We start from the raw sequence: 12,294 nt of genomic DNA, 5'->3' as shown, positions 1-12,294 counted from the left end.
AAATTCGTGTAGTCGCAAATTTTTATAGTGGTAGCAGGAACTGTCATGAACAGCATACTAAAAATCGCGACGATTGGGTGTGCGTGCAGCGGCGAGGAGGCATTTAAAGGTTAGTTTTTATGTTTTTTTCTCGAAAACTGCTGCTTCCAACAAAAATGTTTACCGGTGAAAAATTAAAGTTGATTAAATTTCCAACAAAAAATATCATGTCTATGTTTTCTCTACGACTAATAATTTCCGTGTTGGATTCCTGAATGGAAGAGTTTTTTGCAGTCTACCTCTAACACAATTAATGGCGATAGAAATGCAGTAAGTTTGCGGTCATTCATAATTCACCAGCAATTAACTACAACGTGGCTATATGGCTTTACAGCATTCTATCTACAAAAGACAGTAGCAACATGGCATATTTACCAGTCCAGCACCTTTCCTACCAACACTACACAGGTCACTGAAAACATCACACATACAAATTAAGCACTTGTGAGCCATTGTTTATAGGAAGGTATTTTGCGTTAAACCTCTCTCAATAACTGCAAATAAATTCTCAGCAAACTAAAAATTACTCCACTATATAAACACGAGTTCAGTGAGCTCATTTTTTCTGTTCATGTAAGAGAGCTGAACATGTCATGCTGGGAGAGTGTAGTCTATCAGAGTAAACTGAAGTGGGGAAAATTGCCTGTCCTCGAAGAACGCTACAGGATGACTGAATAAATTTCTCTCTAACATTGGAGAAGAGTATGCAGAGACTTACGTAGATTTTGTCCATATACGTCTGTTGCGTTAGTATTATTAGTAATGCAGACAACAGTAGCGTTAACGCAGTGTGTGGAAAGCAACGACCCCCAAGTATGTATTCGCACTGCATCGCCGGTGATTAATAAGGCGAGAAGCGGAAGTATCGGTATAATTTTGTGAATGGCCCTATAGTGGCATTTTTTGACGTAGTGCGGTTGAGAGGATGAGGAACTGCCTGTTCGCTCTTCATTTTTCAGACCTACCATAAAAGAGGGAAGTGCCCGACCACAACCCGGCGACGTAGCTTCCCTCACGCTTCTAACCTCCACCTCTGCTTTTCGACACTGTTACATCCTCGGGACGCAATTTATCTCTTAATAAGGTTCTACTGCACTTAGATGTGTACAGACATTTAATATTTATTCTTAACCAAGTTCGTTTAACAATAAACGTCACTTTCATACCACTAAAACACTTTTTTTAATAATCTACAATTTATCCGTGTCGTGGAACGCGGAAATTGTTAGTTCTAGATGAAAAATTGTTGTATGAAATTTAATATAGTTTTATTTTATACTGGGAGACATTTTCGCGGCTGTCGAGATGTTAAAGAAAAACCGAAAAAAGAGGCCGTTACGCCCCTATCCCCCCCCTTTCCCCATCCACACAACCCCCACCTGTCAGGACATTTTGTATGGTCTTCGTAGTTCTGATGCCCCCTTCTACGCCTGTATAAAAATTTGCGACTACACGAGTTTTTCTCCCAGTCGACAGTTTTCGGTCTTTGTTGGCTAGGTTAGGCGACAGCTATGGCAAAAGTAGCTGGCAAAACAGATTAGCAACAATTTCGAGTGATTTATTGGTAGAACTTTTAAGTGCACAACTGGAACATCAAGATAGTGCGTGTCAATATAGTTCAAAGTTCTCTTGTACTGATCTGCCATTAAACACTGGTATAATTCTAAATTCACTGAATTATGATCAACATCACTTGTATAATGTTGTTTTTGGCTCATCTAAATGGAGACTGTATATGAGTCCTGAGATACTCGCTGAAACACAGACCTTATACTGCCTGGGTTTGTCTCATGATTGACTTGAGGTACTGTATGCAGCAGTGTGTGTGCTCATGTTCACGTTTGCGGATTGATGTCACATGCTAATTATTTGTTTGATGTAGGAGGGAGGCATAAGAAAGTCCGTGTCCTGTGCCCCCTCTCTATGTTGCTACTGAGTTGTAGGCTGCTCGGTGTTCTTCTATGTGGGCTGTGCACCGTATCATCCGGAGGAGGTAGCACCGACACGCAGAAAGGACGCCAGCCGACTCTGCGCTTTAGCAAGGCCCCCCACTTGAGACGGATTGGTGGAAAGGCCAACCTATGTCCTTCAAACTGAACAAAGACGACAATCAGTGGCTACCACAAGTCGGCTCTTGTGTAATGGCAAAGAGAGAAACCCCGCGAAAAAACTGGGAACTTTATGTTATACATCAAGCTGCGCTCTCCTACGTACATGCAGCTACATCGTAGGACGAAGGTTTCATTGAAATTCTTGCACTGAATTGAGTCTTTTGTCGAGTTCCAGGATGAGAGTAGTACTTCGAGAAACCAACGTAATGGACTCTCTCAGGGTGGTGGTCTTCCAACGTGTACAGCCAAGACTAAAAGCTTCATTTTTGGTAATGTCGTACCTTAAACGTTTTAGTGCTTTGATTTTAAGATTACTGAAAGAATACTTTTTTTATTTATCAGTCTACTGACTGGGTAGATGAATCTTCAACGAATTCCTCTCGTGTGCCAACCTCTTTATCTTACAATAGCACATGCACCCTACGTCCCTTATTATTTTATCGGCTGAATTTAATGTCTTTGCTCTTAGTTTTCACCCTCTACTGCTATCTAAAGTGCCATGAAACTTCTTCCGTAACGTCTTGAAACACGTCTATTATCTTGTCCCTTCGTCTCGTAAGTGTTTTCCATACGTTCCTTTCTACGCCGTTTATGTGAACCTCCTCACTATCTTATCATTCCACCTAATTTTCAACATTCTTCTGTAGCACGAAATCTCAAATGCTTCGATTCTCTTCTGTTCCAGTTTTGCCACAGCCCACGATTCACAGTGCTGTGCTCCTAATTCTTCAAACTAAGACGTATGTTTGATACCAGTACACCTCTCAAGGCCAGGAATTCCCCCTTTGCCTGTGGTGCTCTGCTTCTTATATGCCCCTGGCTTCGTCCGTCACGTGTTATTTTGCTTCTCAGGTAACAGATTGCCTTGACTTCAACTATTTCGTGAACCCCATTCTTATTGTTAAGTTCATCACTAATCTCATTCCTGTTACACCTCGTTACCTTCGCCTTTCTTTAGTTTACTCTCAGTGCATATTCTGCACTCATTGGACTGTTCATTCCGATCAACATGTTCTGCAATTCTTTTTCATTTTCACCGAGGACATCAGTGTCATAAACGAAGCTTACCTGTGTTATATTTTCATTTTGAATGTTGTAATCCCACTCTTGAACCTTTTTGATATTTCAGTCATTGCTGCTTCGGTGTATAGAATGAACAATAGCGGTGGATGACTATATCCCTGTCTTACGTACTTTTTAATATCAGCACTTCATCCTTGGTGTACCGTTCTTAATGCAATCTCTTGGCTCGTCTACGTATTTTGTAGTTATGTGTCTTTCCCTATACCTTACCTCTATTTTTCTCAGACTTTCGAACAAAGATTTTTTTGGTGCAAGACTACTTACAGCTGCACTAAATGATGTGTCAGCATGTTTCCTGCTAGCTGAACCGGCAACCACATAGTTTTTCCAAGACCCAAACGATACTATACCTAACAGAGAACAGCATGTGATCTGGGAACTTAAGAGGACTACTTTACCTCTAGATATATTCGATTCTCCTTGAAACTGGCTTTAACATTTAACAAAAGAGTGCTAATACAAAGCAGAGGCCATCAGCGCAAAATAATATCCACTTTCCTCAAACAGAGAGTATTAAAAACATTCTTGGTCCCACTTTTTCTGCTACGCGGTAACCGCCTTTCTTCGATGTCCTCAGCTCATACAAGCGGGATGGGTACGTCAGTAATAAAACCTGCAGAGTGAATACCAAACGTTTGAAATCACCACCACAATAAAACATTTACTGGCCACTGAAATCAAGGGGACAGTGCTGTACCTGGCCCATAGTGCACCTTAGAACATTTGATGTTTCTTGGTCGGTATTTCAATCAGGTGACCGATTTTAGAAACAGATGAAGGTATACGTACTAGGGACAACCATTTGCAATTTCTAACATTTCCAGTTATTCTCGTTGTAGTGGAGTCTTGGGCACCATTCAGTTCAACACTCACGAAGAGCCAAAGGATCTGCTAATATAAAAGGAAATGATGATGACATTTTAATGCCACATAATGTATTAAAACTGTTTTAAAGATATTGTTAAGTCTTCAGTAACAGAATTTTATGGCACATAAAAGTCTATACATTTTTAAAAGTAGCTATATAACGTGTGAACGGTTAAGCCATACTTCGTCGGTCGTACTCCATCCAGTACCTTGGAATAGAAGACACTCTTTTATCGTGGAAACTTGATATCTGCAGATGAATTGAGTCTCTTTAATATCTTAGCAATTCTACCCGTCTTCCTTATGCAGTTTTGTGTTAGTTTTGAATAACTTGTATCTCAAAACGTGTATAGCTTGTAAATGGCTTTTGATTTCACTCACTGATTATTTTGGTGTCACAGAAGAACAATGAAACAGAGAGACTGTTAAATACGGTACTGGCAAGATTTCCTCAAATGCAGCACTTTTAAATTTCAGTGGTGTATATTTTCCTAGGTACGTGACGAAGTTATGCCTTGGACCACTTTTTCACATTTCGAGAAACTTTACTTTTCTGGGGTAATTCTTGTAATTTCAGAAAAAGAAAATGGAATAATAAAATATATTAAATACTTTTTACAAAGCTCGATAGCGGTCAAAGTCCGAAAAGTGTTCCAAGTTTCAACACTCCCCGCTGCGCTTGAGGTGTAAAGAACAAAGGCAGATCTCAAATGAACCCTTCCATTGTTTGGACGTTTGAATTCCACCTACGATATTTGCGTCTGATAAACGTTTGTTCCCCACTTTCACTGCTTAAGATAAACTGTGGATAAAAGCAAGTGGACCATTTTGATTAAGACACGATGCAGGGTGGATAACTTCCGCTCTCTAGAAGTGCATGTACTGGTTACGAAATTCTGATGATTCAACTGAAACCTATTAGGACATGCAACGTTCTGCAAAACTTAAGAAAGAGACACATAAAGTAAAATGATATATTAACAACTCAGTGACAGTGATTGAAAGTGGGTGAGCATGTTTTCAGAGGTCTCCCAGTTAAGCACAGGAAGTTGGACGTCACATGGCGAGTGGCTGCCCCCGCAACTCAAGGCAGTTGATGGAACGAGAAAGTTCAATTGCACTGCAAGGTTGAGTACATTTCTATGTCATTTCCTGTCTCGTGGATCTCTCGTACTGATTTGAATCCTTCGTCTGCTCGCGTATATCGCTAATTCATACGCAATTTTGAAATGACCTCATTTTAGGGGTACTGTAATATGGTCATGTTCTAGTTGTAATCATTCTAAGAATATTCTTGATTAATCAACTAAGTAAATTTGAAAATTGGCTTTGTCAAAATTAAAGCACCTCCTTAATTGCTTTAGACATTTGTATATAGTTTTATTTAGGAAAGTTGGCTACCCAAACCTTAAAAGTCTGTATTCTTACCCTTAATCTGTTCCTCAGCTGATTGGAAGTAATGAGAGTTCTGATGAGAATTGTATTGACAGTTGTACTATTTAGTAAAGCTTTACCTGAGTATATTTATCTAGACATATTCAAATGTTAACTTTTGTGGGTCTTGTTCCGGTTAAAGAAATCTGTTATGTGTCCAAGTGATCTGGCGTTGTAAGGCAGTCTCCTGTATTAGTGTGATTGTGATTTTATAATGCTTTCGTTTGCAATACTATGTGCAGCAACTACAACGGATTAAACGGATTACTATCGTGTTTTTGGTGTGTCATTACCATTACCATATATCACTGGTAGCAGAGCGTGGTTACGATCCACAGACCTCTGGGTTATGGGCGCTGCACGCTTCCACCTACTTTAACCACACTTCATGTCGGTTGGTTGGGCGTAGCCGCACTCGCTCAACTGCCGTCAAGATAGTTAGTCACGACACCGAGATAGGTGATAAACAACTAAAACAATTCCAAAGGATTTTTTGTACATTGGCATATTCAGTTAAGCCGCACGCCACCCACCGAAGCTACTCGGCGACTAGAATTCAATCGGCCGGCGTAGCTTTTAACAGACTCGAAGGAGCTTGTCCTTCCGACCTCTAGGAAAACCAAATCACCATGGGCGGTGGATCTGCCCTCACGACTCAACACGCCGTAGCCGCTGGCCCCGCTCCTACGTTGTCCGCCTCGTCCTCTTGCCGCCCTACCTTCGTACACAGTCCCACGTGACTCGCTCACCGCCGAACCCCCCCACACCTCACTAGCAGAGCGCATGCGCTGGCGTTAAATCCGCGCCGCCAAAGATGAACAAAAGACAAATAAGCATCGAAGTCGACTCAAAGATCAAAATGACAATAGATGGAACCTGCGCCAGGAAACGCACCAGCTCACAGAGTGCGTATCAATCAACTAGCAGTGTGGTCGTGTTCCTCATTACGACATGGCACTGAGGCAACATTTGCGTCATTTCACATGGGAAGACTTTTGGAAAATTGGAAGAGGGCTTGGTATTGTCCGCAGCATTATTTGACGTGCATGAGGAGCATTCCGAATCACAGGCACTGGTGCCCGAGGGAGAGAAGGTGGTCGAGCACGGTCAACTACAGCAGCAGATGACCGCTACATGTGCAACGGGCGAGAAGGGTCCACGTCAAACAGCGGGTGCAGTTGCAGTCAGATTTAAGAGGACCGCAAGGCACTTAATTACGCTCCGCAGCGCTACGGTAACTACATGTGCCCAACGACCAGTGTGTTGTGTTCCGATGACATCCGCATATCGGCGGCGGCGTTTGCAATGGTTCCAAGACCGTAGGAATTGGACCGACGAGGCGTGGTGGGGTAGCGCGCTCTTCTCAGACGAGAGCAGATTCAGTTGGAGTGGTGATTGTGGACGTAACCTCATACGGTGAGAGGTGGGAACACGTAATGCGCGCAGGGATGTTGTCGCACATGATCGTTTTGGTGATCCAGGTGTTACAATGTGGAGAGCCATAATGTGGCAAGGGCTTAATGGACAAATTCTTGAAACTCAGTAGACTCACGTGCTAACGTTATTATGACACTGTATTCGTCCCCCACGTGCGTATTTTCAGCGGTGCATTCGGCACTAACTTCATTTTTGTGAATGACAGTACACGACCACATCGAACAGTGCAGGTGGAAGAGCTCTTTTAATGAGAGGATATTCGGCGAATTTCACTTCACTTAAATCCCATCGACCACATATGGCATGTGTTGGGGAGGCGTACTGCAGTACGTACACGTCACGTGCACCAACGGCCATTCACCAATCGTCAACTGCGCAGGTGGAGAAATGGCACACCACAGCAAAACAATTCTCTGCCAAGCTTGTGGATAACTTGGGAGCACTTTGTAGAATGTGCACTGCCACCCGTTGTGTTCACACACGCTATTAAAAACCATGCCCCGCAGCTTGTAACGTCCAGGGGACTGTAACGTCGCGAGTCAATACGCGAAAACTTTATTGCACTAAGCTACTTTGCAGAACAGCCCGCAGCATTGAAGCCACTGGCTGTGAAGGAGACAGCCAGTTGTGTCTTCAGCAATGACTCATTCGCATCTGTCGCTATGCTAGCCGTGGGAAGCGGTATCTGTATCACTTCGTGCGGCTGAATATTCAAATCCTTAAGAATCTAAATCAACTATATTAGCTATTGTTTAAAGTCGATACACTGACTTTTGTTATTCAAGAGAATATGGTATAAAAGTTTCAGCCTTCTATCTCTCATACTTTTAGAGTTAAAGGAAATTACCTAAAACACCCCAAACTGACACTTAGACTAAAAAACTCAAATAGGAATAATAACAGTTTGTCTTTTAGAATCATTTGAAACAATTACTGGAGTTCACAAAATGTCAGGTCAATTTATTTGGATTTTTCACATTAAAAACGTTAGCTACTTTTCATTTTCGTCATATAAAATCCAGAAAAGATTATTATTTAATTAATATTTATTTGCTTTATTGCTGTGGAATGAATGAAAATGAGTGAGAGTGTGTAAGTCGCACATACGCAGAAATTCAATATTATATAACGTAGCACATTATGCAACTGTGTAGTGGGAAAGTTGTGTTTCCCCTCATTGCTGATGATTTATTTCTAAGAGTACTTTCTTTTGTAAGATGGCAGCCAGAACAGCAGTTTGCAGAGTAATAGTTTCCTAAATAAATTCCCAGATTAGTTTTCCTATCGTTTGGCTTTGTTAAACATCATATTAATATTTGCATATTGAAATGATGTGATTACAACTGGGAATAGTGATTGTCGTAGGACAGTTTTGGCGCGAGAATGATCTCGAACGATTGTTCTGATTGGCTGGTCACTTTGATCATCCAATCAGAGTTTAGCAGTTCCCACGCACTGCCAGGTAGTTGTTGGCTGTTGAAGGAGCAGCGAGAAGGAGTCGCTAGTCAGCTATTGGACGTACAGGTCATGTTGAACGTTAGAAGAAGTTATTATAATTTCGCATCCAGACTGTGTTGCCGAAGAAGCAGTTGCATTTACGGAGAGTTTTGTGAAGTTTGGTAGTTCTTGATTTGTTTTGTTGGAAAGATAAACGCGTATGAACTTTCCGCCTTTGTAAAATTCCACGTGACATGTTTCGTATACGTATATGGAATATTTGGTGAGCAATTACTTTAATAGAAATCCACTGAAAAGGATTGAATGTGAAACTCAGATATAGTAGCGGAGTATTGACTGTGAAATCACTTAATTCTACGGGTTGGACTTCAGTACATTTCTGCCTGCCTGGTGTGTGTACTGGGTTGCATGAACTGTGAACTGAGGACAGTGATGTTGTTCGCTAATTACATGTGGGCTAATGGTAGGTATTTTTTTAACTGAAATAGAATAAAGACTCGTTTCAGTATTTTGACATTTTACTGAGAGAACGAAACAACTACTTTCCGCCCGAAAAGTATTATAAGACCTTACAGAATAGCTTGCTACCAGAGTTTGTAACGTAAATATTGACGGCGTTTTCTTCAACGCCGCTTTTACGTCGTCAGCGCTGTACGTACGTATGCAGAGAAGTCGCTGGCCTGTTGTGGAAGAGCGGTTCTAGGCGCTTCAGTCTGGAACCGCGCTGCTGCTACGGTCGCAGGTTCGAATCCCGCCTCGGGCATGGATGTGTGTGCTGTCATTAGATTAGTTAGGTCTAAGTAGTTCTAAGTCTAGGGGACTGATGACCTCAGATGTTAAGTCCCATAGTGCTTAGAGCCATTTGAACCATTCTGGAGAGAAGTCATTGCGATTTACGATGGCCCCCTGCACATTACAAAAGGTGAGACATGGTTGTTAATAGGGAGTGTGATCAGCACAGATGGCAGTGCATGCTCTACAACTTGCTCCCACGCTGGCCACGAGGCTAGTGAGGAGGTCTTGTGGTAGCAGATTCCATTCTTCCGACTGCTGGATGGTCATTGGTGCATGTAGACTTGCTGCTCAAGGCACACTACAAGTGCTCGGGGGATCTAAGTCGGGAGAGCAGGAAGGTCAATCCATTCCCAAATTATCCAATCATTGCAAGGGTTCCTCCACCTGCGATCGTCGTTACGGTCGCACACAGTCATCCACAAAAATGAAGGTAGAGCCGAACGAACCACTGAATAGACGCTCGTGGGAAGGAGTACGTGTCACAATAAGTTTGATCAATGCATGTACTGAGATCAAAGGTTCTGAGGTCAGTACATCACTGGTCACTTAATACCCTCCTCCCCCACCCCCACCCCCTTGCACACATCTTTGCACCAGGACCACTAAAATGCTCATCTGCTACAATGCTGGACGTATCATGATATGATGAGAGGTGGTTCATATTTGAGCTCACTTTACTGGCAGTCACAACGTTCCCCATCTAGTGCGTTTTCAGCCATCTATATATCGTTGATCTTGCTGTGCACTCACATCATGGCTAGCATAATTTGAATCACGCTAGGACACAAACATAGGTATTTAAACTGTAGACCAAAACGGTGCTACTCCGACATCATCCTCAGACAGCTCGTCCGCAACAGATGGATTGTTAACGTTACGCCGTATAGAATTTCGTTTGGCAATTCTGACATCTTTCTTTTCTCGAAACTAAAGCATCCTGGTAAAAGAGCCAGACACAGGTCCATCTAACGACATAACAGGCATATATGCTGAAAACTTCTCAAACACAATGCAAGAATTTCTTGAATGAACCAAAGTGTATCTTGAAATACACAGTTTTGCACATCAGCATGTTTGAATTGATTCACCTTCCCGTAGATTTGATTAGAAATCTACATGTATTCAGGTAATAGTGTTTTGAATAAATCTTGTCGTGATGTTTTCAAGAGTGTGCCACTATTTCCTTGCTAGTCGACACTTGTCTTTATCCTGTGCCTGCACTATTTCTACTCTGCGCTCGATGCGGCACTCACAGAAAGTTTCTGTTTTTTGCAGGAGCGTCTTCTCGATCCCGAAGTCGATCCAGGCGACGGTGACTCTGCTGGAGAACCTGCACGTCATCCTGGAGAAGACGCCGAGGGACGACATCCGCAGCGAGGTGCTGCCCATGCTCTACAACGCTTTCGAGAGCACCACCATACAAGTGCAGGTGGGTCGTTACGTCCTCAGTTCCCTCAAATCGTTTCAAACTACTTTAGTTTCATTCTGGAAACATCCCCCAGGCTGTGGCAAAGCCATGTCTCCGCAATATCCTTTCTTCCAGGAGTGCTAGTTCTGCTAGGTACGCAGGAGAGCTTCTGTGAAGTTTGGAAGGTACGAGGCGAGGTACTGGCGGAATTAAAGCTGTGGGGACGGGCGTGAGTGGTGCTTGGGTAGCTCAGTTTGGTAGAGCACTTGCCCGCGAAAGGCAAAGGTCCCGAGTTCGAGTCTCGGTCCGGCACACAGTTTTAGTCCGCCAGGGAGTTTCATATCACCGCACACTCCGCTGTAGAGTGAAAATTTCATTCTGGCAACATCCCTTGGCTGTGACAAAGCCATGTCTCCGCAATATCCTTTCTTCCAGAAGTGCTAGTTCTGCTAGGTTCGCAGGAGAGCTTCTGTGAAGTTTGGAAGGTACGAGGCGAGGTACTGGCGGAATTAAAGCTGTGGGGACGGGGCGCGAGTCGTGCTTGGGTAGCTCAGTTGGTAATGCACTTGCCCGCGAAAGGGAAAGGTCCCGAGTTCGAGTCTCGGTCCGGCACACAGTTTTAGTCAAAAATGGTTCAAATGGCTCTGAGCACTATGGGACTCAACTGCTGTGGTCATTAGTCCCCTAGAACTTAGAACTACTTAAACCTAACTAACCTAAGGACATCACACACATCCATGCCCGAGGCAGGATTCGAACCTGCGACCGTAGCAGTCGCACGGTTCCGGACTGCGCGCCTAGAACCGCGAGACCACCGCGGCCGGCAGTTTTAGTCTGCCTGGAAGTTACTTTAGTAAAAATTAGCAAGAGTGGTTTTCCAGGAAATGTCAGGATGATGGTCGCAGCACAACATTTTTTTTTCACAATGTAAGTATACACGATATTTAAACAGCACACAACACAAGAGACGCCTAAGTCAATTGTAGCATCATGCATTATGCATTCGGAAACTGCTGTATATTTTTCTTTAATAGCAAGTTACACGAAATTTTACTTAGAGAAATATATCCAAGACACCATTTTTTCCCAAGTCTCAGGATCCTGATCGTCCACCTTCTTTCACAGTTCAATGTAAAGGGTGGGGCAAGCAAAAGAGGCCTGGAGAACAGAGTTCCAGGGTACAAAGAGACACAGCAGAGGAAAGGAAATACAACACTAGCCTGACTAGAGCACATGTTGAAAGTGATCGCCGTTCATCTCTTGGCACTTCTGGGCCCTGGTCAACAAGTTGCTGAACGCGGAAAGAAGCTGGACTGTTGGAATTGCTGCAGTCTCATCCGAAATGTTCTGCTTCAGTTCGTGAAGACTGTCAGAGTTGTTGCGATACACCTCAGACTTGAAGGCTCCCAGCACAAAAAGCAATCGCACACTGACAGATCAAGTGACCTGGGTGGTCATCTAGGGCCGCGACCAAACTGACCTCTGCTAACAATACTGTCAGTTGCGAAGATTGTGTAAATGTACCTCAATGTTCGGCCGGCCGTATGGGCAGTTACTCTATGTCGTTGGAAGTAACTGTAGGTCTTTTCCTTCTACTTTAATGCAACCACAAATGGTTTCAAAATGTATTCACTCGTCCGGCCCATTTTGATTTGCCGCACC

The 12,294-nt window shown here is 43.2% G+C and overlaps 1 protein-coding gene across 1 annotated transcript in view; it reads left to right on the top strand.

Moving 5' to 3' along the window:
• Nucleotides 1-12,294, top strand: part of LOC126267614 (SCY1-like protein 2) — a 966,784-nt gene that overhangs the window by 739,479 nt on the left and 215,011 nt on the right. Inside the window, exon 11 of the mRNA XM_049972914.1 lies at nt 10,500-10,653. Within this exon, the coding sequence (XP_049828871.1) occupies nt 10,500-10,653 (154 nt within the window). The remainder of the gene's footprint in view (nt 1-10,499; nt 10,654-12,294) is intronic.

This window comes from Schistocerca gregaria, chromosome 4 (assembly GCF_023897955.1).
Source record: "Schistocerca gregaria isolate iqSchGreg1 chromosome 4, iqSchGreg1.2, whole genome shotgun sequence".
Classification (NCBI taxonomy): Eukaryota; Metazoa; Arthropoda; class Insecta; order Orthoptera; family Acrididae; genus Schistocerca; species Schistocerca gregaria.
This window is presented reverse-complemented; position numbering and strand designations above follow the sequence as displayed.